General features: G+C 44.7%; 2 protein-coding genes across 6 annotated transcripts in view; one reads left to right on the top strand and one right to left on the bottom strand.

Annotated features, from left to right (window-relative positions):
- LOC308393038 (cyclin-dependent kinase 17-like) overlaps positions 1 to 2522 on the bottom strand; it is a 36566-nt gene extending 34044 nt beyond the window's left edge. The window contains exon 1 of one of the 2 annotated variants that reach the window (XM_080876469.1): positions 1985 to 2522. The gene's annotated coding sequence lies outside the window, so the exon portion shown is untranslated. The remainder of the gene's footprint in view (positions 1 to 1984) is intronic. The other variant, XM_080876470.1, reaches the window with a different exon arrangement.
- Positions 2523 to 5440: 2918 nt separating this feature from the next.
- ucmab (upper zone of growth plate and cartilage matrix associated b) lies at positions 5441 to 26037 on the top strand. Of its 4 annotated transcripts, none has more exons than XM_080875822.1 (5): positions 5441 to 5582; positions 5706 to 5768; positions 5863 to 5958; positions 25100 to 25198; positions 25275 to 26037. In XM_080875822.1, the coding sequence occupies exons 1-5, from the start codon at positions 5525 to 5527 to the stop codon at positions 25370 to 25372; spliced, it is 414 nt and encodes a 137-aa protein (XP_080731948.1). In that variant the 5' UTR covers positions 5441 to 5524; the 3' UTR covers positions 25373 to 26037. The 4 variants fall into 4 exon arrangements, with proteins under 4 accessions (XP_080731948.1, XP_080731947.1, XP_080731946.1 ...); XM_080875821.1 differs by lacking the exons at positions 5441 to 5582; positions 5706 to 5768; positions 5863 to 5958 and adding exons at positions 11933 to 12305; positions 19567 to 19627; positions 23286 to 23544; XM_080875820.1 differs by lacking the exons at positions 5441 to 5582; positions 5706 to 5768; positions 5863 to 5958 and adding exons at positions 11933 to 12323; positions 19567 to 19627; positions 23286 to 23544.
- Positions 26038 to 26218: the final 181 nt, after the last annotated feature.

Below are 26218 nucleotides of genomic sequence, written 5' to 3'. Positions count from 1 at the left end.
AAGTCAGTGAATTTCGGTTTAAATTGACTTTAAGCATTGACTTGATGCCCTGAAGGCATGAAAACCCATGCATTCAAGTCCTCGCTCTCTCTCACACACCCACCCATTCACATACTGGAGCATCATCTGATCTGCACTGGGACTCAAGGGATCAGCACCGAGTGGCTACAGCTGTTTCACAGCGGATCACGTTACCCTGCCGCCACCATCCCCGCGGCCCTCACCAAGGGAACGACCCCACTTCAAGCCAACCCTCGGGCACACTGTCCTCCAGCAGCTCCCTGACCTCCTGCGGGCACCGAACCCGAAGCAGACACACTTTCGAAAGGTCCTCAGGGACACCCGTGGCTCGAGGAAGCTCAGCAGCTTGAGTCTGTCAAAGTGAAACCTGCTTACAGGAAACTGAGAAAGTGGCAGCCATCAGTAAACATTGTAAACGGTGTGGAATATCACTGTTTTTGTGTTGTTTGTTTTTTGCAGGGTATTACTAAAATCAGTCAGAAGTGACCTCAATCATCATTTTTTTGTCCCGGAAGTTTGTGGCCACATGTTTTTGGCTGCTCAATATTGAAGCGTGCCAAGCCTGAAAGTAAAACAGGCATTGCTTTTCTAAAACTGTGCTGAATAAAGTTCCATTTTGAAAGCAGCGGCTCCTCGTGTTAATCTAAAACTGAAACAGTGAGCTGTTTCAGCTACTGAAACACGAAATGCACAACATTTACTGGCAAAGGTGCTAAAAAACAATAACGAGAATATTTTTCAGATATTTCTATATACACTTCTACAAATTAAACTAATTTTAGGTGCTGAGCATACCCATGGATTTAAAAAATAACTGCCTTTTATTGAGTTATTATTTGTTTTCCAGAGTCAATCTGACATAAACTTGAGTGTTAGACATCAGTTTGATTGACTTTTTACATAAAAGTTGGTATATTCCCATAAGCACCCGTGATAGGTCTGTTAGTAAAGTGACTATTATTATCTAAGTTCCGTCTGAAATGCTTTAAACTCCATTGCATTTGCAAAAAGCTTAATTAGAGTCAATCCCCCGGATTTCTCTTACTTCCAGCAGAAATAAGCCCGCAGTGAGGTTGGTTTTGCAGGACTGATGCATTAACTTTGACTATACAGAGTTAGCATGTACTCTCAGTCAGCACACTCTCCGTAAGGTTGGTGAAACTTGGGTGCTTTCACACAGAAATCAACGTGCCTTAGGGGGTGTTTTGCTGTAACAATGCTGTCTCCCTGTAAAACAATTATTCTCTGCTACACAATGACAATCGGGTAAACTCCCCATAGAAACCCACTGGAAGCTCAATTTCAGGGTGAGATCCCTAAAAAACAAACTGCAGTGGTGTTTCTCCAACCATTTTCCGTGCAGGCTCTCTGTCTGCTGCTGTCTTGGCCTTCACACAACAACAGCTGAAACGGCTTAAAGCTGTCAGTAATGGCTGTCAGTGAGCTCAGAGACTAGTACGGTCTGTGCCCTGCTTCAGGTAGTTTGAGAGGGTGGGGGGCGTGGAGCAGAAAGACTGGGCATCTCTGAAATGTGGGGCAGTGACTGTGCAAGACGATACAAGCACAGCAGCCAGTCAATCCTCCTGTTTTTTACAACCCCAGCCTCACACAGTTCGCTGACGAGCAACTGCTCTTGGTGGTATTTGACAACAAAGCTGACACTTGATATTTAACCAGCAGCTCTCTGTGGCAGCGAGGATAAATTATAACCCTCTCTAGAGGTAGTTTAGTCGTTATTCGTCCAGCTCGGAGCTCCTCTCGCTGTTTGTCTTAGTTAAAGGTGGCCATTCGCCGGTGAATGGGGCAGGCTGAAGTGCTCACACACAACAAACGCTGCATTCAAACTGCGGCTGTGAAGTAAACATTGCTACGTTGTTCAGGCTGTGTGCGCCTCTAACTTGCTCTAACTGCGTGGTTTAGTTCACAGAAACTAGTCCCACAGCGAAAATGTGCGGACTCTCACCAGAAACGATTCGCGTTGGTCCGACCGGAGTCCCCGACCTCGGAGCTTCTTCTCAGGCCGGATGCCGTCTCTCCCTCCGAGTGTGAAAAAAGAAAGCACCGACTGCTTCTTCTTCTTTGTGGTTTCGGTGAGGTCGTAGATACTTTCTGCTCCGCAGTGTCGCTTATATCCGCGGGGCTGTCGCGTCCAGCGGCATGGCTTGTTTACGGGCTTCAAAGTTTCTCTCCCGGTAGAAAATAGGAAGTGCTGTCGTTGGGTTTTCAGTCGAGGAGAGCGTAAGCAGTGCGGGGGACGACGGCGATTACTAGTTGATCTGAGTGTGTCCTCTGCCAGCTGACGCTGCCTGCCTGCCACCACACTGCCGTGCTGTCGAGGTGTCAGCGGGGAAACAGCGACACTCGATGGTTGTGCACAGGAGAGACCGAAAGGCGGCCAGTGCAGAGCTACAGCGGCCCCTACTGGAGAATGTTTGTATAGCAGGCTACCTAAAGTAAGGGGGTGTCAAACACAAGGCCCGGGAGTCACGGATCGGCCCGAGAAAGAACCCAATCAGATCCACTGGACAGCTTTGGAAAAGGGCGTAATTCCTACTGATAAAGACCTTCGCCACTGCCATTCATAAAACATCATTGTAATTAAGCAATAGATAAGCAATAACAACTAAAGTTCAAAAAGTTCCTGTTTGTTCACTATCTATTGTAGAATTTATATTTTTTTATAAAAGGTCCATGGGGAGGAAGGGACATTTTCTGAGCAGTGAGCTACCAGAAGTTTATCTGTTATTATTTATTTTTCCTGACATATTTACTGCATTTACTACAGCAGCATTTCTGTATTGTACAAGGGGAAAACCAGATTTACTCATTTAATTGCACTTTTTTTTATTATAATCAGTTGGATTAAATATGTTAAACATCTTTACCCTGACAAAAAAAGGAGTTTTGCTTGTTCTGCATACTTAAAATCAAAGTGAGCTGTATGTAGCCCATACTGTAAAATGAGTTTTAAATCCCTGACCTAATCCATTAAAGATGCTTATTTCAAATTTGTTTATATAAAAATAATGGAAAAACTCGATCATAGATGTACTGCTGCAGGAATAAACCAGATCCTGCAAATTAAATGTGGAACAAAGAGTGAAAGGAGTTTAATAAATATATTTTATTTGATTAAGACCTTCCATACCCCTGCAATAATCAAATACAGTGAGCATAAAGGGAAGCTAAAGTTCAGTAACCCAGTCATTCCAGTAACAAAAACTGCTGTTGCTGGTTTTTCTAATAGCCATTTGGTTTCCTCCATTAACTGGCTCATCTCTTTTTGATCCACAGGTTTCTTGCACTATTTAAGAGAAAAAACAGACAAAATGATAAGCTCAGCGAGTAATCCTCCACCAGGTTCAATCAGTTGTTAAAAGTTTATAATGTCGCTGAAGTTCCTTTTATTTGCTGCAATTTTCATCATAATTCGCAGAAAACAGCTGTTAAATTGACATTCAAAGTGTTCACTGACTCAGGACTGAAGCTCCTGCATTAAGTAACTTCAATAAAAGAAAAAAAAAACACCCCACCTTTCAAACTACACGTAGCTGCCGGTGTCAACATTAATGAGTACAAATAAAATGCTTTTATTTCAACCATTTTTTCATTTAGAGGAATAATTAGGAATAGTGTTGCTTTTTTCACATGGACACTTTATTTTATCCAGTGGTCACTGACCTGTATCTCACTCATCTGCTAAGGCTTTTCTTTCTTCCTGTTTGATATAAAACAGAGTAAATAAGAAATCCTCAGATATGTTTTCTTTTGATCTGCTTCCACGCTATTAAATTTACTGCATTATGCTCTTTATGGACATTCGGCACTGCTTATATCTATTTCAAATTAAAAGCCTTTAGTCTTTTACTGCACAGAAACACTTCATTTCTTAACTAGGCTCTGCATCAGGCTAGATCAACAGTTGAAAAAAAGAAGTGCCAGCATGGCTGCAAAGGCTCAACTATGTGCATGGAAGTGGGTGAACATGTGATCACACATAGCACTACATACCTGGACTTGATGTACAAAATGTGTGTGTTGTAATGAAGTGACATCTACTGAAGCAGAGCTGGAGCCAGGCTGTACTTTCATGCAATTCCACCCCGCACCACAAGATGGTGCAGTGAGATTTTTATTTTTGTATTTTTCTTAAACAGGCATGACATTATGACCATATTCGTATTTACAATAACAGCCCAGGAGCAGGAAGCATATAACTGAAAACATCTAAACACACATACTGGTAAAATTCTGCCTCCTGCTGGTGACAGCTTTAGTTACGGTCTGCAGAGAGTAATTAGAGAAAGTACCTATAATGAAATGAATGAAAATTGCCCTATGAAGTAATATCTTTTCACAGTTGCTCAGATATTGTAAAGTAAGGCGTGGAAAGAAACACAGACACATGTATTTTATTTTTATTTTTTGAAAATATATTTATTTATTTAACAGGGGCGGTGCATGGTAATAAACATGAGTATAAAAATATAATGTAAACGTGCCAGATTGTTGCAAAATTAATTGTTTGCAGCTGTAGCCCCTGAGCAGGTCACAGAAAACTTTAAATTATTCAAGTCACAGTCTAGAAATATATAATCCAAATGCATGTATTATCAGCACACTGGGTTTTTTTCCCCTTATGCACTCGCAGACATTGTTGTTGCTGTTTAATGTTGCAGTTTTCTTCAGTCCCTATGTTGTTCTGTTTCACACCTACCTGAATAAAATACACTCACCACATATCTTCTCAAAACCCTCACTCCAGAATCTCCGTATCTCTCTGAGCACCAGTCCCCCGACTCCTGGATTTTCCCTCAAAACAATTTAAACATTCACTCTTTTCTGGGGCCCGGCCAGAGTACAGGTTGGAAGAAATTCAAGCAAACAGAGGGCTGCATACTTTCCTGCACAACTCTTTGCCTAGCAGAGAGAGCGGCCTTGTTGAGGGGGCCCGTTTCAAAGGAGACATTTGGCAAGGAGTCCCTGCTCCGGCTCCCGGCCTCAACTGTTTTCTGTCACTTTTTTAAAAAAAAGAAACATCAGTATTTTTGTTGTCTCCCATCCATCGTCTCTGGAACAAATATTATCCAGGAAGCCAGAGCATAAGCAGCTCGGACTATAATTTTTCTGGTTACACCTACAGTATGTTTTCTCTTCTTTATTAATGAAACAGTTGCAAGTGTCACTGATGCAATAGTTCCATAGATTGTGTCATTTCAGGTCATTTTAATTTCAACTAAAATTCATAGAAAAAAAGAGAGAAGCAGCATGTTTGCTGAGCTGAAATGAAACCCTCGGCACCTTCTTGTGACTTGGAAGCCCTCTGGCATGTTTGTTGGTTTCAGCCCCTTATCAGATCTGCACGATCACTCCCTCCCTGCACTGAGAAGCAGTCGATATCGCCCCAGGCGCCCCATCCCACCTCTCACATACGTCTTACTCCCCTCTCTCCCTCCTGCTCTTCTTCATCACTCACATCTCTCAGTATTTCAGAGTTTAAAAGATGTCCTGGACGTATGCAACCCTCTTGGCTCTCCTCACTGTGCTTTTTGCACTTTCATGTGAGTATGATGCAGGAGTGAGATTTTTTACCAAAAAAAATTGTCTTATTAGTTGGTTGCAGGCATGAGAAAAACTGGAGTCCTTTTGAATTTAGACCTTTCATGTTTTGTGCTTCAACACAGGGTCTCCGGAGGCCAGCTCTGCAGCTGTGCCCGGTAGCACAGGCAGCACCAAAGATCCTCAAGGTCAGGGGCTGCATCAGCTGCGTTTCTTTCCCTGCGTATCGCCCTGTGTATCACTTTACACTGTGAACTAAACTCCCTCCCGCTTCCACTGCAGGTCCACTGAAAAGGGTCTTCATGAAGCAGGCCGATGCCTCAAACTTCTTCAGAAGACGCAGCAGACGTGGTGTGAAGTCCCAGGATGAGCTGGACGGTGAGTTCACTTTGAGTCAGTTTGCAGTCGTTTGGAGTCTGACATGGTCAGCCAGACTGTGTTTGCACGGTGAAGTCTGTTTGTGGTCAATTCTGGCATAAAATGCTAGAAAATGCTAGCTTTTACCTGTAAAAACAAGAAAAAATTACTTCTGCTAATGTTCTGCTAAATGTGCTTTAGGGCTGTACCTTTAATACCCACACACAATTCAAGATGTGACAGAAATAAGCTACAGTGTCATATGCTGTAATCAGATCTAAGAGGACGTGGACAGACAAATTACCGGCATCAACAGGTCCTTAAAGACTCTCAGAAGAGCTGTTTATGTGTTATGTCATGATTTAAAATCACGTTGGAACTTCTCAGAGAAGTTTAAATCTAGATGTGAGGGACCAAGCAGTGAAGGCATAGAGGACACAGGAAATACAACCTGAAGGTGGGTTCTATTTTATTTTACCCCAATAAAAGAGCTAAACTAAATATGATTCCACTCAAAAAATGACTTACAGAAAATTCACTAGGCAAAAAAAGTATACACAACTTAAACACAAAGACACAAGAGGGTAACTTGGATAGTGGTTTGGCCAAACTGTTAACATACAATAAGGGAAACAGAAATAAACACTAACTAAGCACAAAATAACCTAACTAGCCCTAAAACACCCCCTTGCTGACACGCACATAGTTGGTCCTGCTGAGCTGGCGTTGTACTTTCAAAGTCATGCCTTTTGCTTAGGCAGGAAACAGCCAAACCAGGTTGAACAAAAGAAAGAGAACCATGATATAATATACATTTAATTTGACAAAATACATTTTAGAAACCACACAGCGCTACTATGTGCGGACTTCATAATATCACTGTTAGGTTTAAGTGAAGAAATGAATGAATGACATTACTGAAATACATTTTTAACTGCAAAACCAAACCAATGAGGTGAGTGGACTGGTTTTTTACCAATGTGTGGCTGAGGCCATCACACCAGGTGTGACTGTAGTTGGTTATAAACAGAAAAATGAGCCTAGAAATGGGCTTTTTGTAAAGCTTTGAATATCTGATTGTTTAAAAGATGGTTTAATTGTCAAAAAGACAGCATGGGTGAAGTACAGGAACATGCAGAAGACTAAAAAGAGCAGGAGGAAATCTTCACTGTTACTTGAAGATTTTTATTTTATTTTTTTTGGCACTGAAAGAAAGCCTGATACGTCAGGCAGATAAAATATCTCTGAGATCCACAAGCCTCAACATTCATCATGTGCAGAAGTGAAAAATGTAGTGGTGCCGAGGCAAAGATAATAACGTTTTACACATTTGTCATCCTCATCCTGAACATAAAGATGTTTGATACTGTGATGGGAACAAGTGTCAGAGTAAGATAAGATAAGATAACCTTTATTAGTCCCACACGTGGGAAATTTGTTTTGTCACAGCAGGAAGTGGACAGTGCAAAAGTTATGAGGCAAAAATTAGAATACAATAAGAATAAATACAGTACACAACTGTACAGAATAGAATAAAATAAAATACTATGTACAGTAGAATAAAATAAAATAAATATACAATAAGATAAAAATAGAATACAAATACAAATACTATATACAACTGAGTAAAAATACAACGATGACAGAAAGGATTATTGCACTTAGTATTATTGCATATGTATGGATGTGTGTGCTTGATCAGTTAAAGTCTTTATTATGGAGTCTGACAGCAGTGGGGAGGAAAGAGTATTGCTGAACCCCAGTGATGAATGTATTGAAATAGTTTTATTGTATTACTTGTTTTATTAAAAATGCACTTCTGGTGTCTGTATTAATGATGAGATGACTCATAGAGATGCAGCCCTTTTGTTTCCTGACTCTGCTGTGAGGGAACATGTTTATGGCAGCCTGAAGGATTTTATAGTCATGGCAGCCAGCAGCTGTTAACCTTATTGTGGACCTGGCATGAACTTAGACCATCCCAGACCTCAGTTTCCTGTCCTGGCGCTGCAGCAGGACACACGGGGCGGGACACACCAGTTTGCTCCTGTCAACGTATTCGCATTACTGAACAATGTGTGGCATTCTTGAGCGTTTTACCGCCGGCTGTTATGCACAGTTTTACCAGCAGGAAGGTGAGAGCGCACAACAATGCTGCTGTTCTGAACTGCAGTTGCATAATGTGCCGTACGTGTGATAACAGCGAGACACTTTGTGCAAAAAACCCCAGAAAAAACAGGAGGAATAAAATGAGCACAAAGCAGAGAACAGACTGAAAAGACAGAGATGGATGAGTGAGTGGGTGAGTGGTTGTGAGTTGAATGTGGAATGTGCCAACACACAGGCAGAAAGGGGTCAGAGGGGAAAAAAAGCAAGTACCAAGTGAGAAAAACAAGCTGCTCACTTTGAAGAGCCTCTCGTGCTGCATTAAGGCATTTACCTGTCCTGCAGTTGGATGAAATTTTGAAGGGAAGTATTTGATAGAGGCAGCTGTTTCAGCTGGCAGATATGATGACATATAGTTTCTAGTCAGAGTTTTAATATCCAAAGATGGACATCGCAGTCCAACAAATGATGCTGTTTGGCTTTTGTGGGAGTAGGTCAGCAGTAATGTGCAGGGTGGATAAAATGATGGATGATTAGCTCTGCTGTGCAATTTCAATGGGGCGATCGTGGCTCAAGAGTTGGCAGTTCGTCTTCTAATCGGAAGGTTGCCGGTTTGAGCCCCGGCTTGGTCAGCAGAGATGGGCAGTAACGCGTTACTGTAATCTGATTACTTTTTTCAGGTAACGAGTAAAGTAAGGGATTACTATTGCAAAAACGGTAATTAGATTACCGTTACTTTCCCGTAGGAACGCTGCATTACTGCGTTACTAAAACCGTGATTTTTTTTGCGAGAATGTTTCATGACAGTGACGTAAGCGAGTGCGCCGTTAGTGACAACAGCTGTGTGCAGATCAACAATGGATCACATATCGATTGTGGGAGAGAGTATGAGCGTGCAGCGTTTAAAGCGTGGAAGTACTGACCTTACTTTGAGTTTGATTCCATAAAAAGTGACAAAAACATTAGCGTCCGTTGTGCGTGGGAAGAAAACTTCTTTTTACAGCGAAAAAAACCCTAAACAAGCACCGAGTGCGCAACGACGTAATGGAAAACTCACAGAGAAACTCGTGGATTCTTCCACTGACCGCTGCGGCACACCTGCACCAGGGTAAACCTCCGCCTACCGTAGTCCTGCTTTACAGGTGAAAATAGAGCAACAGGACCGCTGAGTCTTTGACTTTATTTATTTTCTGCTGTGTTTTACTTGCATCTATTTGAAAGACTGAGTGTAAACACAAAAATATTTTATTTTATGTGCTGGAATGTGCAGAAAATAGGTTTAAATATTAAACAAATTTCTTCCAGTCAGAGAATGTTGCATATAATTAAATTTTTGCTTGATGCATAAAATTAAAAGGTTAAAACTAATAAAACAAGTTTAAAAAATTTGAATTTGAATACATTTTGTATGATGGATTATGCAGAAAAAGTAGAATTGGGCTGAAAGATCTATCGCTTTATTACCTACTCAGGTTGTAAATCGTGTTTTTAAAAAGTAACTAAGTAACTAAGTAATTAATTACTTTTGAAAATAAGTAATCAGTAAAGTAACGGGATTACTTTTTTAGGGAAGTAATTGGTAATTAGTTACTGATTACTTTTTTCAAGTAACTTGACCAACACTGTTGGTCAGTCTCGGTTGTTGTGTCCTTGGGCAAGACACTTCACCCATTGCCTACTGGTGGTGGTCAGAGGGCCCTGTGGCGCCAGTGTCCGGCAGCCTCGCCTCTGTCAGTGCACCCCATGGTGGCTGTGGCTACAACGTAGCTTGCCATCACCAGTGTGTGAATGGGTGGATGACTGGATGTATAAAGCGCTTTGAGGTCCTTAGGGACTAGTAAAAGCACTATACAAATACAGGCCATTTACCATTCTGAAAGAGATAAAATATAAAACTAAAGTCAGATGACCTCAGTACTAACTGTGCTGAATAAACTTTCACATGCTGGTGACAGATACTGCTCTGTAAATTAATCTCTAAATCTTTTTCAGTTTGGTAATTTACAACTTGAATTCCAAGCAGCCGCACGTGTGCATGCCAACTTAAGCTGGGAATTCTGATGAAAGGTGAAAGGCTGTTCAACTTTTCCAGTGTGAGTGGTTCGTCTTTGCTGAAATTGTGGTTAGGGTGTGGTCATTTGTTTGTTGTCTGTCTACTTGCAGCGAGCAGACAGCTGTCGATGGAAACGGCGTACAAAGTATGCGGTATAACCGGTCTGACAATAGACGTCACAGCTAACTCTGCTGTCACCCCTTGTGGTTCAAAGTGGTATTACATGCAGGTCAGGCCATAGTTCTACTTCAGCTGATACCTCTTTAACACAATACCTAGATATTTTTGGACATAACGTCTTATTACAGCTCGCTTATCAACCAATCAGCTTTCAGCCAACACACAGTATCATCCACGTCCAGCAACATGCAGTTGTGATTGTGCAGGACTGCACAGAAATATGTCTGCGTTGGGTGAAAACCCTCCTCCTCTCTGAAGCCTTGCTTTGAGTGCTCAAGCAGGGCAGAAAAGCACTATAAAAGAACCAGTCCATTTACACTGTCTGCAGGAAAATACATACAATATGTCAACAGACACAGTCGTGGTATAAAATCCACATTACTTGCCCTACAGGAGTGTTTTCTTCATTGTCTACCTGCTGATCAAGGATCCAAGGAGGATCTCTTTGCATACTATTAGGAGACGTCAGTGAAAGTTTTAATTCTTCTAACTATCCATCTATTGTCTTCGACTTATACAATTCATACACAGTGTTTGCCTCACACTTCACAGGTCCTAGCTTCAAACACAGGCGTTTGACCTTTTCTGTGTGGACTTTGCATTTTCTCTTTCTTGTGCTTGATTTCTCCTGTTTGTCCTTCCATTAAAACACAATAGGTTAAAGGTACTTATTAGGTAATTATACTTGTCAGAATTTCAAGCGGTTCTTTTGTGGTTACGCATTTGTCTAACAAGTGGAAGATCCTTGTTTAGTCCCAAAAGGAGACACATATCTCTTTAGGGCATGCACAATCACACTGGATGGAAGGCCATCCAGTGTAAAAAATCCACCAAAGCAAACATGTGGAGCTATCTGCTGTGACAACCCTTGTAAATAAGGGAGCAGTTGAAAGTAACATTCAGTACTTGGCAGAATTTCACTAAAACATTTACCAGTAGGGGGCAGCATTTTACCCACAAAAGGGGTGTTTTGTTTTGTTTTCTTCTGATATGCACTTGTAACAGAGTTAATAATACATATGAAAAACATGCACTTACCTGTTCTTAATTATCATTTTAAGTGTGAATTTTATCTTTTTTTTTTAATTGTATTTTATTTTGAAAACCCAGAAACCGGATCTCACCCTAACGTTTAGAAGCTGCTAAGGCTTCCGCTCCTCACAGCGCGCGCTTGCACTGTGAGGGTAAGTCCGGTAATGAAAGGCTCTGGCATTTTTATGGTTTCTGGTGTGAATGTTGTTACATAAGTTATATATGTCGATGTATATAGGTTCATATTGATATTAGAAAGTTTCTGTGTAACTGAAACAAAGGCGGGTTGCTGTTAAATAGTGTTTCTGCCGTATTTATGCTCTTTGGCAGTTAGTCTTTGTCAGCCCCCTAGTGGTTGCTGCGCATAGCAGGAAATGTGTTTGGATTTACCGTTTTTCTGTGCTTTTTGTGATGTTGCTTTACATTGTAGGAGCTACAATTGCCGGTACCACCAGAAGACACCTGTTGAATGTGTTTTATGTCTTCTGCAGGTATGTGAGCTTGTTAACAGCCATTTTGTCTGTAAAGCACAAGCAAGTGAAGATGTAATGCGCTATTGTTAATTTGTCCACTAGAGGGAAATGTTTAGTCGGTGGTATTTATGTTTATCCTGTTATTTTTGTTTTATACGATTGTGGAATGTATTTTATTAGTCATAAGATTTCTTTTGTATACAAGCTCAGTATGACAGACTGTAAAATGGGAGAAATTATTATTTTCCACCTTTTCTTTATTAAAAAGTTAATTGTAAGTCTGTTAAGACAGCGCGCGCTTGCACTGTGAGGGAGCTACAATTGCCGGTACCACCAGAAGACACCTGTTGAATGTGTTTTATGTCTTCTGCAGTAAACTGTGAAAAGCCAACCCTTCTGAGCGTCTGTGATTCTTGAAGAGCTGGAAGTGTTACACTGGTGCCGTGACCATTCGGATCTTCAGATCAGCTTGATGCTCATCGCCGTGGCTGCTGTTCTGCTCCCCTGCTGTTCACAAGTTGAATGTGGGTTGTTGTAACCAAGTGAGTTTAGACAAAAGAAAAACCCAAACAAGCGAAACCCCCCCCCCCCAAAAAAAAAACAAACAAAAAGGTGAGGGGTGTGACTGAAATAAGACAAGGGTGAAAGTGTCTGTGTTTTGATATACAACGTGTGGTTATACACTCAAATTATTTGGACATTATTATTATAATTTTTTTTTTCTTTCCCTCGTTTTGCTACTGTTATACTGTTATTTTTCTTATTTTTATCTCTGGGTTTGTTTGTTTTTCTCTCCCTAACGGAGTGCACATGCAGTTATTATCTTAAGTGTGTGATTTGACGATGGATAAATTTGTCACTCCAGTACTACCTAAGGGTAGAGGTGCCGGACTAGTTCATGCAGTTGACGCCAGTAATGTCACACAGTTTGGTCCTGTGAGCAGTGACACTGGGCTAGGCCAAAGCCCGAGTTTTATTCCCATCGGTAGGGGTGTGGGTGATATGCCCCAGGTTTCCACTCCAATTAGAGACAGTGATACTGTACACAGTTTTACTGACATGGTTGAGCAAATAGGAGCCCAGATTGGTGAATCCATTGTTACTAAACTGTTGTCAGCTGGCGTTGTGAACCTGATTGGTGACTCTAAGACTCAAACTGAGCAATGTAACAGTACCGCTCGAGATGTACCACATGTAACTGTCCATGTTAAGCCCAATAGGGAGCTTCAAATTTTTAGGGGTGATGGCACAGACAGATGTTCTGTTCAGGACTGGATTGACATGGCAACAACCTACCTGTGGAAGCAAGAGGTCCCCATTCATGGCCAGGCTGACGAAATTATTAGCCACTTAATGGGGAAGGCCAGAGATGTGGTCAGAGTGGCTCTTCGTAGTGACCCAGGTCTTGATGTCAAACAGAAACCTGATCTGGTCTTTGGTGTCCTTCGCCATTACTTCAGTGATTCTTCATCGTGCCTCCCTCTTGCTGACTTTTATGCAACGCTCCCTACCAGGGGTGAAAACCCGGTAGATTATTGGATAAGACTGAACAAGGCTGCTGAACTAGCCATAGAGGGGCTACGCAGACAGGGGCAGACAGCGACCCCTTTAACTCATGACGTAGCATGTATGTTTGTGAAACATTGTCCTGACCCCGAGTTGTCTTATGTCTTCAAGTGCAAGCCTGTCCATGAGTGGACTGCTCGAGACGTACAACAAAGGATTGATGATTATCAAAGGGAGGTGAGTGCTAATGGTAGAGCCAGCGGCGCTGCACAGTTGAAGGGCTATAATTCTACGATCACCACCGTACACCCGAACGCCTCACCTGCAGCTGCTGTGCCGGAGGGACGCTCCCGAAGCTTCTCGCCCCCATCCTCAGGTTTTCAGGGGTTAGTGGACTCGTTCCCCTCCACCACTGCAACACGAGATCCCCTCGTCGGAAGTCTGAGTTTCTCCCCTTCGACTGCGGTGAGTCAAAATCTTCAACAGTCAGAGGAAAGGCTCATGGGTCAGATGGTGGATATGTTTCAGGCCATGATGGAGAGAATGCAGCACCACAACACTCAGACACCAAGGAGAGGGGCGTTTAATCAGTTCTCGCGAAATAGACGGAGGAGGGAGGATGCCTGCAAAGTCTGCAGTGATCCAAGACATACCACAGTATCACACTGCCTATCTGACAAACTGTGCTTTTCATGCTTTGCTCCTGGCCATGTTCGGTTGTCTTGCCCGGCTAGTACGTCTACCCAGGTCCAGCCGGAGGGAAACTAACCGACCTGTATTCGGTGGGAGGCAGTGCAGGTCTTACAGGAAACTCCCAAACTGCTGATACCTGTGATGCGGAGTCAGTGTATGAGGAGGCAAGACAAAAATGCAAAGATTCTGAAGTTATCTTCCAAAACGTTCACAAAGTCGGCAATAGTGACAGTCTTTTCTACACTCCCGTCACTTTCGGTGGGCTTTTGAAAATGGGTGGTATGCTGGACAGTGGATCCATGGCCTGCAGCATGAATGAAGCAGCCGAGGTGACTCTGCGTGAGTCTGGACTGATATCTGATCAAGATGTTATCAAAGTGGATGTGACCCTTGTTGGGTGTGGAGGACTACGTGTGAAGCCTAAGTATGCCGTCAATGTGGAAATGGAGGTGTATGGCTGCAGAATGATAGTTCCCATCCTGGTGGTTCAAGGGCAGCTTGATGACCTGATACTGTGGACGAACGTCATTAAGCACATATTACACCAGTCTAAACGTTGTGAGCCCTACTGGAACACGGTCTTCAGTAATTGCTCTAAGACCAACCTTGAGACTGAAAACTTTCTGTCTATGCTTTCTGGTTTGACCCCATGGAAAGATTCGGACGTCCCGGACAAAGTGGGCACGGTTAGGTGTAACTCAGCTGTGTCCCTTGAACCGGGTCGCGAATATCTGGTATGGGGAAAACTACCAAAGAACATCAATGTCTCCCCTGGCAGTACAGTGATGACAGAGCCCTCGTCATCCCGCTCAGCACCCAGAGGGATTTTGGTTGCTAGATTGGTTACTCCCTTGTGGGGTGATAGATGGGTCCCATTGAAACTGATCAATATGTCTGAGCAGCCTGTACATCTGCGACGTAACGCCAAACTAGCAGATGTGTACTCCTGTGTGGCGCTCGAGGACTTTGATGCTTCAGCGCTCCAGGAGACAACTCTGGCTAGCAGCCATCAGTCGGCCATGTCGCCACAAGTCACGCCCACCTCCATGACGGAGAAACTCAAACTTGTTGGGCTTGGTGATGTTGACATAGAGTCCTGTGAGACATCGGGACAGTGTAAAGAGAGGATGGCTGACCTGGTTTTGCAGTACGAGGATGTCTTTTCCCGCCATCATCTCGACTGTGGGGAAGCCAAAAACTTTGTGCATCGCATCCGCCTCTCAGATAACAGACCTTTCAGACTTCCCTACAGGCGTGTGCCCCCAAGCCAGTACCAGAAGCTGAGACAAGTGTTGACTGAGATGGAGGAGAGGGATATCATCAGGAAATCGACCAGTGAGTATGCATCACCATTGGTGCTCGTGTGGAAGAAGAATGGCGATCTACGCATTTGCAACGATTTCCGGTGGCTCAACAAGAGAACCCTGAAGGATGCCCATCCTCTTCCACATCAAGCAGATTGTCTGGCTGCTTTGGGGGGAAACAGCCTGTTCAGTACCATGGACTTGACATCTGGCTTCTACAACATGACGCTGCATGAAGATGATAGGAAATATTCTGCCTTCACCACGCCCATGGGTCTATATGAGTATAATCGGCTGCCGCAGGGTCTGTGCAACAGCCCTGCAAGCTTCATGCGCATGATGACCAGCATCTTTGGTGACCAGAATTATTTGAGCCTGTTGTGTTACCTGGACGATCTCCTGGTGTTTGCTCCAGACGAGGACACTGCCTTGCAGCGCCTGGAAATGGTGTTTGAGAGGCTGCGCGGGCATAACTTGAAGCTGGCCCCCAGAAAGTGCTTCTTCCTGAGGAAATCCGTGAAGTTCCTCGGTCACATCATCGATCAAAATGGGGTATCAACAGACCCATCCAAAGTCGAAGTTATCGCAAACATGAGGAGCGTGGACCTCATGGACACTGATGGAGTGACTCCTTCCCAACGAAAGGTCAGATCATTTTTGGGGATGATTAATTACTACCAACACTTTGTCCCCATGTACTCTGCTGTTGCCAGACCTCTGTTTGAGCTCCTGAGAGGTGCTGTGAAGAAGGGCAAGGGAACAACTAAGGTGAGGCGGCCATGCAGGAAGTTGAGTGCTTCGGATTGGACATCCAGAGAAGAGGAGGCTTTTGAGAAGCTCAAGAGCTTGATGTTAAATACAGTCGTTTTGGCTCACCCAGACTTCTCTCGCCCCTTCTTGCTTTCGACAGACGCATCACTGGATGGCATTGGAGCAGTGTTGGCTCAAATCCAGGACGGTGGAACCAAGCCCAGACCGATTGCTTTTGCCAGCAAATCCCTGTCTCAGTCTCAAAGAAACTATCCAGCACACAGGTTGGAGTTTCTGGCGTTAAAGTGGTCGGTCTGCGACAAGTTCAGTCATTGGCTCAAAGGTCACAAGTTCACCGTCTGGACTGATAACAACCCCTTGACCCACATTTTAACCAAGCCAAAGCTGGACTGTTGTGAGCAACGCTGGGTGGCTAAACTTGCAAGCTATGACTTTGACATTAAATATGTCCCAGGCCGTCAGAACATTGTGGCAGATGCCCTGAGCTGATTGCCTTTTGTGAAGGATAATGTAAGTGACAGACTGCTGGCTGAGAGATATGCAGACTTCCTTAATGAGGCAAAAGATGTTTCACATGCATCAATCCAGGGGGCGTTTCGGTGGTCCACCGACTGCAAGTGGTGGATCCGGTGGTGGAGCTTCCATCATGTCCCAAGGCACGCAGAGTCTGCATCCCTTGGTTCTGGCTGAAGATGCTGTCACAGCTGTTTTGCAGTCACATGTCGAGTGGGATGTCGGCCCAAGAGGGAGAGCAATAGAGGCTTTACATCACCTGCCACAGATGGTGTCCCCCGGTCTGGAGGCCTTACCTGCCCATTCAGAGAGAGAACTTAGGGACGCACAGCTGCAGGATGCAGTGCTTTCCCGCGTCGTCTTCTACGTTGAGAGACACAGGAGACCCTCGAGGAGAGAGCGGGTAGGGGACCTAATCCTTGTTAAAAGATACCTGAGCCACTGGGAGAAGCTGGTCCTCAACAACGGCGTGTTGTACAGAGTTTCCAGAGACCAGATATCAGGTAACAGACGACTGCAGTTCGTGGTTCCTGACTCGTTGAAGGCTGAGGTCCTCCGAGGAATCCATGATGATGCCGGTCACCAGGGCCAGTTCAGGAGTTTAGACCTGGCTAGAAAGAGATTTTTCTGGTTGAACCTTGGGCGTGATGTGAGAGACCATGTACGGGGATGCCAGCGCTGTGTAGTCAGTAAAACTATCGAACCGGAGGGACGTGCTCCTTTGGTCAGCGTGTCCTCGTCCAGACCGTTGGAGTTGGTCTGCATCGACTTTTGGTCGGCTGAGGCCTCACACAACAAGTCCGTCGACGTCTTGGTCATCACAGACCACTTCACTGGCTGGGCGCAGGCCTTCCCATGCAAGGACCAGTCGGCCAAACAGGTTGCAAGGCTTCTCTGGGACAGGTACTTCTGTGTGTTCGGGTTTCCGGAAAGGATACACAGCGACCAGGGTGCTAATTTTGAGAGCCAATTGATAAGTGAGCTCCTCAGGGTCTCTGGTGTGAAGAAGACACACACGACACCTTACCACCCGATGGGGAACGGCAGTGTGGAGCGCTTCAACCGGACTCTGGGTGGAATGATTCGTGCCCTACCACCAGACTCGAAAGTGGACTGGCCACGTCGGCTACAGACTCTGACGTTCATGTACAACTGCACCGCACATGAGACAACTGGATTTGCACCCTTTTACCTAATGTTTGGTCGCACGCCCCGGTTGCCTGTTGACATTCTGTTCCGCTCTGTCCTGAGCGATCCTGCTGTTACCTGTTATGACAGGTATGTAGTTTCCCTCAGGGAAGATGTGAAGGAAGCAATGGTCATTGCACGCACCCGAGCTACGCAGGAGAAGCGTCGTCACTCGCAACTCTATAACAGGAGAGTGAAGGGTTCCAGGATTGAGGTTGGTGACAGAGTCCTGGTTGCTAACAAGAAAGAGAGGGGAAAGAAGAAGGTTGCTGATCGGTGGGAGTCAACGGTCTACACCGTGATCGATGTGAACCATGATACTCACACTTTCAAGATCCGTGATTCTGTTTCCGGACGAGAGAGAGTGGTCCACCGGAATCTGCTGTTGGTGGCGAATTTCCTGCCCCTGGAGGATGATGCTGGAACCTCGGATCACGTCTCCTCTACGTGGGATGTAAACACGGCGCCTGAAGATGATGATGGGGCTGCGTCTGGGGAGGGGGATTTGAATGCCCCTGCTGTGAGCTGTGTTGGTGCTCATGGTAACCGCTCACCCAATGCCATGGGTGGGACAGCTGACCTGGAGGTTATCTCTGAACCTCTGGACCCTGGAGAGAGGACAGTTGCATGGGTGTCGCAGTTGACGGAGTCCAGCCGGTCTCAGGGAGATGTTACTGATGTTTCAAGCGTGGATTCAGTCTTGCCAGCCGCATCGGCCTTGTCTGTTGAAGTGAACTTTGACCAAACCGGTTCTAGCATGGCGTCCCAGGAGGTCAATATTGCTACGAGCTGTGGGGAGGGTGTACAAGTATGCTCTACTACACCTGACGTAGTGGTGGATGTAGTTGCTCCTGCCATTGCTGCTCAGTCCCCAATGGTTGACTATAGCCAAACCGGGAATGGTTCCCAGATCAGAACCAGACTTGGGCGACTTGTCAAACCTGTGAATAGACTGATCCAGACAATGTCAAATCAAGTCGTGGTTCGTGACAGGTTTGACGTGAAGTCAGTTTGTAAGTCCTTGATCCCGTCCTTCTCTAACTAAATGTTCTGTTTATATGCCTACCTGAATGATGGGATTTGTACTTGCTGTTATGTACTCTACATTTTTTTTTTTCTCTTTCTGTTGAGCCATGGTACACACCTTGTAAGGGGTTATTAGTAGGGTGTATTTCGGGCACCCTGCTGCCAGTTGCTGGGTTGGGAGTTTGGCGCTGCTCCCACCCCACTTCATCCTTAGGGATACGTTTAGTTGGTGTTTGTGATTTTTGACCTCTGGTTGGTTGGTGCATACTAGTGTGGGTACCTGGGGCTCAAATTTGATAAAATTCAGTGGGGGTGAGTGTAACAGAGTTAATAATACATATGAAAAACATGCACTTACCTGTTCTTAATTATCATTTTAAGTGTGAATTTTATCTTTTTTTTTTTAAATTGTATTTTATTTTGAAAACCCAGAAACCGGATCTCACCCTAACGTTTAGAAGCTGCTAAGGCTTCCGCTCCTCACAGCGCGCGCTTGCACTGTGAGGGTAAGTCCGGTAATGAAAGGCTCTGGCATTTTTATGGTTTCTGGTGTGAATGTTGTTACATAAGTTATATATGTCGATGTATATAGGTTCATATTGATATTAGAAAGTTTCTGTGTAACTGAAACAAAGGCGGGTTGCTGTTAAATAGTGTTTCTGCCGTATTTATGCTCTTTGGCAGTTAGTCTTTGTCAGCCCCCTAGTGGTTGCTGCGCATAGCAGGAAATGTGTTTGGATTTACCGTTTTTCTGTGCTTTTTGTGATGTTGCTTTACATTGTAGGAGCTACAATTGCCGGTACCACCAGAAGACACCTGTTGAATGTGTTTTATGTCTTCTGCAGGTATGTGAGCTTGTTAACAGCCATTTTGTCTGTAAAGCACAAGCAAGTGAAGATGTAATGCGCTATTGTTAATTTGTCCACTAGAGGGAAATGTTTAGTCGGTGGTATTTATGTTTATCCTGTTATTTTGTTTTATACGATTGTGGAATGTATTTTATTAGTCATAAGATTTCTTTTGTATACAAGCTCAGTATGACAGACTGTAAAATGGGAGAAATTATTATTTTCCACCTTTTCTTTATTAAAAAGTTAATTGTAAGTCTGTTAAGACAGCGCGCGCTTGCACTGTGAGGGAGCTACAATTGCCGGTACCACCAGAAGACACCTGTTGAATGTGTTTTATGTCTTCTGCAGTAAACTGTGAAAAGCCAACCCTTCTGAGCGTCTGTGATTCTTGAAGAGCTGGAAGTGTTACACACTGATATATATTTTTTTTATTATTCTCATTTATTTTCTGATTTGTTTTAGCTACACCTAGGGTGCTTTCTGAAGGTAACTCCTATCTCCTATTCCTAACCTCTTTTCCTTGACTTGACTATAAACATCATCGAGATCAAGGGAAAGTGGGTAAGAGAACTGCTAAGGACTTAGGAAAAGAGAAACACCGTGAGAATTGGAACACTCTCACACTCGTCTCTCCTAACAATATGACATTGTGTTAAAACTACAATGTACAGAAGATGAACTACAAAACCCGCATCATATTTTGCCACAGTGTGTTCAAACGCTGTTGTTTTATGGGCGTCATATAAACGAGAACAGCCTGTGAAAAACAGGAGTGTTTTTGTGGTCTGCCTTATGGAATACGTATTTGTAAGAGGAGGAGAGAATATTCTCCTCATCACTTTCAGGAGGAGAATATTCAAATGTGTCACGCAAACGTGTCTGTGGCACACAATTTCTTGCAAATTGCACACTGAAAAAAAATCCTGTCTTATGCCTGTTGTGGTTGTGATAGCTGCTACTAGGAGAGTTCATTTTTAGGAGGGCGAGATGTTATCAGAAGGAGTGTGTAATCGGCACTTTGCATGGATGGCTCAAAGCTCTTATCGCAGTGCCAAAATTTTGTCTCTGTCCTAAAACTCTTCACGCAGTCGTCACGCTGAGTGTTTAGAGGTGAACGCCACATATTGTGCCTCATGCAAATGCGCCTCATGCAAATGTACTGTTTATAAGATTGAGGAAACCTGCAGTCAGCTGAGACTGAATCACTTGGATGAGTGACAAAACGTTTTCCCACGTAAAACGCTACGTCCAGATGAACAGAATCAACTTTTGGGGATTTACTTACCTGGATGATTGAGCATGCATCAAGACATATTGTGCTTCAGTCACATGGGATTTTACTGAAACTGAGCAGAAAATAGGTTCTTTTTCTTAGCACTGCACACACAGCGAACAAATTTCCTCTGCTGCATCTGTAAAGAATGAAAGTGTTAGTGTATTAGATTATTGTTTGAGGAATCAGTCAATGACACACCTGCACCATCTTGTGGTTCTTTTTTTTTTTTTTCTTTTTTCTTAAATGACATCAGAAACAGCAGTATGCGACATTACGTGATGGCAGAGCTTCAGTTCATCCTTTGTCATTTTTTTTTTTTTTTTTTTTTTTTTTTTTTTTTTTAAATAAATAGGACAGGGGGAATGAATGAGAGAAAGAGGGGGAGAGAAAGAAAGAAAACCAAAGGGGAGAAGAGACGGTGAGAAGGGGGGGGAAGAGAGAGAAAAAAAAAAAGAACTCCTGGGTCACCTGTATGGAGAAAAAAAAAAAACAAACAAACAAAAAAAAACAAACAGAGGAGACAGCAAACAACAAAGAGCAACATAATAATAGAGAAAACAAAGCACCATCACAATAAACTAGCTAGTCATAGATATCAATATTTACTAAATAATAAACGATATTGTGCAGCACGCAAGATAGACAGCGCACAGTGTGCTTTGAGGTAGCAGCCAAGAAAGCTTTAGTCCGCGTCTGTGAATACCCATGTGTGCATACCTGTGTGGATCAGCATGCTTGCATTCCAAAGGTTTCTCCATGTAATGATCTGCTAGGGAGTGTGGGGGGGCCACAGCCCCGTCCTCCAGGGTGTGAAGCGGGTATGGAGGAGATCAAAACTCCAGACATCCAGAGGCCCCCAGAACACAAGAGACCATGGAAGACCAACAGAGGGGCAGCCGCGCCACTGTTCCAGTAAGAGCTGAGGAGAGTCCCAGATGAGGGCTCGCCCAGCAGCCGCGGAGCAGAAGTCAGGGGGAGTTGCAGTGACGCGCCCGTGAGCTCCGCCGGCCCCCAGCTGTGCCTGAGTGACCGAGCCCCAGGCCGAGAGGCCGGGGGCACCCCACCTCCAAAGGGGCCCGAGCGAGCCCCAGGCCCCAGGCCCCGACAAGCGGCCGCCAAGGAGTGAGCCGGTGTGTACCCGGACGCCCACCCCCAGACACAAAGAACCACCAACACACCGACACCTGAGGGAGTCCGCCACCGGCAGGGGAAGTGGTGGTGGGTGGAGATAGGCCTCCAAACCTTGGAGGGCCTGAGGTGTCCCCAGAGAGGTGGCGTCTGATACCCAACCTGACATATAGACACAGACATACAGGCACACACAGACACAAACATCCATTCCCACCCTCATGCTCTCATATGCACTCACTCCACACTCAACCAACGTGGAGACAGACATAAAGAGACGCTGTACACACAATCACACTCCCCAAGCGTACTCTACAAACCGGGTCTAGGTACCCTTGCCCCTGGAGGGGGGAATTGCACCCAGACCCAGGTGGTGTTACCCTTTTCCCTGCGGTGGGGAGAGGCAGACCACCCCGACTCCGCAGCAGCAGGGAGGCCCCACACCCCAGACCGCAGTCGGACGGCCAACTCCTCCTACTAGCCCTCCCGCTCCAGCAGGCCGCAGAGAATGGGGGTGGGAGAAGACTCCAAACCTCCCTCCACCCGCTCATTGTAGTGTTGATGCATATGTGTTCTAAGGTGCAATTAAAACCCAGGAGGGCATGGAGCTACCTGCCAAGGAGCAGCAGGTAAGCGCATGGTCCCTCCTGCTAGCCCTCAATGACTAAGTGTATTTAAAATTGAGAGGTGGGCAACGACGTCAGGGGTGAGGTATACACCCTGATGGTAATTTGGACTCCGTGATTGTGCCCACCCCCAAGATCCTATATGTATGTGTAATGAGAGTGTGAATAATGTGAATGTCTAAGTTGTGGGATAAAATTGAGGCAGAGGCAGCCAGAAGGGGACAGGGGGGGTAGCCTCCTCTGCACCCTGGTGACATACCCCCACTCCAAGGCCCTGCATGTGTGGGTGGTTGTGGAGGAGCGGGAAGAGGGAGGCAGCTGGAGATGGGGAGGGAAGGAAGGGAGGGGCAGGTAACCCCTCCCTGGGGCCAGCTCCCCCGCTGACCCCAGTAGGCACTCCCACCCTCCGCGACCCGCCAGGGAAGGGGGGCCCAGGCCCATCAGACCGGGGCCCAGTGCAGTAGCGCCCTCCGGCTCCACAGAGCCCTGGACAGTCCACCCAACCCCACCACAGAGAAAACTGCACCCACCCCACCATCCACACATCTTCCAGACTACATAAGACGGTAAACGCCCAGGCTGAGATCTTCCTCCACCTCTCCTGTATCTCCCCCTCCTGCAGAGAGTTCCTGAAGAGAAGAAAGCTCCTGCAAGATGTGACCATCCCCCCCACCAGTTGAAGAGCCCCCCAGGCGGCTCGACGCACCGGCGGCACCCTGCTCCAGGGCCGGGCCCCCATGCACCCACCCGCCCACAACCCCGGCAACACACCAACCAGGACCCAAGCCCCCGAGGCCCGGCCCGGGCCCCAGCCCAGAGACGGAGCGCCCCCAGAACCTCATGCCCATCCCGGACCCACCCAGGGGCAGCCAGGTTGCCAGGTCAGTAACCCACGTCCGTCAGCACAGACCCTCCCCCATCTTGTGGTTCTAAGTGGTATTACGTGAAAGTACAGTAAGGCCACAGTTTTCCTTCAGTTGACATCTCTTCAGCACAGTACCTAGATCTTTGTGGACATAAAGTCTTGGGTGATGGTTTGCTCACGTTAAACTGATAGCTTATATAATTTTGGCTTGCTTGAAAAGATTTGCTGGTTAAACAAAGGTTAAAAATGATGATTTATATGCCCAAGTAGGTTAAAATGTAAAACTGAATCGCTGCCACAAATCTTCATCCCCTGGATGAAGAAACAGCCCATTCCTCAAGTGATGCCAGTGTGAGAGCAGGCGATCGCATTTCACAGTCTTTGTTACAGAAATCAAACACAGCAGTTACATTCCAAGTCTTATTATTATTATGAAATTTCCTCTTTGTGCTTTTTTTCAAAGCTCAGCAGTGCAATGCAAACGCTTTCTTCCTCTTCTTCTTCTTCATCTTTCTTTTTTGGAACATTGTAATGTGTGAATAGCGAGTCAGCGTGAGACTTTTAGAAGTCAGTTGGGGGCCTGAAATACAATACAGAAGTCTTCTGTCTCCTCTTCAGTGCTTTAGGCGTCTATAGCTCGTCCGTGTTTTCAAAGTGTCCCTGGACGCAGTGATTCAGTTCTGTGGATTTGTTTGAGGGAGCAGTTTTGTGATGTTTAACAGCTTGTGTGAGTGCGTGTAAAAGTATGTGAGCATTAAATTTAAACTGGTTCTCTTTTGTAGCTGCTGTATTTTTCTGCACTTGTACGCAGTGTACAACTTCATGCCTCTACTCTTCTACTTCCTAGCAGCTCCATCTTTCCAGCTGATAGGAAGGCATTAGTGACTCAAATCACCACTTGTTACAACAAAGGTATGCAGAAGAACATCTCTGAACACACACTACACTGTAACTTGAAGCAGGTTACAAGCTACAGCAGCACAAGACCAAACCGAGTCTACAATTTACACATACTCATCAAAATTGGACAAAAGAAAATTGGAAAAAAAAAAATGTTCAGTCTTGATTTCTGCTGTGATGTTCATCAAACAACATGAAGACAGCCTACATGAGTGTGGCTGTTGACTGCCTCCATCCTTTTATGACCCAGTTTGGGCCGACTTTTGTTTTTGTTCTTTAATATCACAATAATCGTCTCACTAACCTGCAGATTCATTTCTTTATCCAACTAGATGACTGGTGAGACACAACTGGACTAAAGTACCTAAATAAAACCAGCTCAAACCTCGACAAACGACATCATGCATCAACTGGGATTATTGACTCTTCTCAAGAATAAATACTTGTCCTTCTGACATTTTTGTACTTTGAAGTCACGCATTAAATGCAGCTCGTATTTCAAAGGAAACAGTCCAGATAGTCACACTGAAAACTGGACTCAAGTAAATGAGTGCTTCAGTAATTTTCCTACCAATTAATCATTTCCTTTTACATCACCTTAAACAAGATTTTGGCGTTCGTGCTTCTTACGCCTTGAAAACCTGACCATTTCATACTTGCTGTGCTTGCAGCTGAGCAGAGGCAGATTTTGGCTGCAGATGAGCGGAAGAGAGAGTTTCACGAGGAGAAGCGGAACGAGTTTGAGAGCTACGCTGAGGAGGAACATGACGGTACGTGGAGCATTTTCATCGGACGCAGGTGAAAAAGAAGAGTTCGTTCACTGAAATTCTCCTCCTCTACTTTCAGAGCAAAACGAGAGGAGCAGAGAGAGCACCGAGCAGTGGAGGGAGTTCCACTATGACGGGATGCATCCTGCCTACGAGTACAACCGTCACTCCACCTAAGAGTGATAAGAGGAGACGTGCGACTGCTACATAGCGATGCTTTTCCACACAAAATGTGACCGCTAACATAGTAAAGGCAACGACTATGCAATGTATTTTTCATTTTTAACTAGATTAATTATTAATCGATTAATCACGTGGTGTAGAAAATGTTAGAGAAGTGTTTAAAAATGGTCTGACAAAGTGGACAATGAAAACCAGCATAACAAGTTAACATCAATCGAAATGAAGAGCTTTTGGAAACTCATTTACCCCAATTTACAGCTGAGATCTCCTAGATCAGGGATGTCCAACTCATTCTACATCTAACCCTAACCCTGAGTAGGCTGCACAAACTAAACTCCCTTTTCTGTCACTGTAAAAAAGTTTAACTACCATTTAATCCTCAAGATTTCTTAACACAGGAAAGAAAGGTGTGTGATCTCAACAGTGCATCTTAGTTTTTCTACATGATAAAGACATGCTCTTTTAGTAAACTAAAGAAATCTGTCATTGGGCTAAAATTGTAAGAAATAAATAAAATCCAGTTAAAAGCCCAAATGTTTATTCTTTACTTCGCATTTCCCAGACCTGTCCCATGGGCCACATTCCTACAGCCCTATTCTGGCCCCTGTGCCTTATGTTTGACACCCCTGTTTTACATAAATAAAATAAATGTGCTGTACTGTGAAGAAATGTGAAGTGTTTTATTCAAAGTGTTCAACTTTTCTGGATGCCCCGGACTCCTGGATTATAGATAATGCAGTTGGGGGGGGGCGGGGTATTTGCAGTATGCCATATAAACTGTACAGGCAATGGGTACAAAATCTAACTTAAAGAAAAATGACAACCACCACACATGCAAAC

This window comes from Rhamphochromis sp. 'chilingali', assembly GCF_963969265.1.
Source record: "Rhamphochromis sp. 'chilingali' genome assembly, chromosome: 2".
NCBI classification, from domain to species: domain Eukaryota; kingdom Metazoa; phylum Chordata; class Actinopteri; order Cichliformes; family Cichlidae; genus Rhamphochromis; species Rhamphochromis sp. 'chilingali'.
Note: the sequence above shows the minus strand (reverse complement) of the source record. Positions and strands in the feature narration are given on the sequence as shown.

Excerpts from the sequence above, each read along its gene's own strand:
- ucmab (XM_080875819.1), top strand. The coding sequence starts at position 19,511 with ATGTGTTTGGATTTACCGTTTTTCTGTGCTTTTTGTGATGTTGCTTTA. Across the intron at positions 23,545-25,099 it reads AGGGGCAGCCAGGTTGCCAG|CTGAGCAGAGGCAGATTTTG; the intron begins GTCAGTAACCCA and ends CTGTGCTTGCAG. Across the intron at positions 25,199-25,274 it reads CGCTGAGGAGGAACATGACG|AGCAAAACGAGAGGAGCAGA; the intron begins GTACGTGGAGCA and ends CTCTACTTTCAG.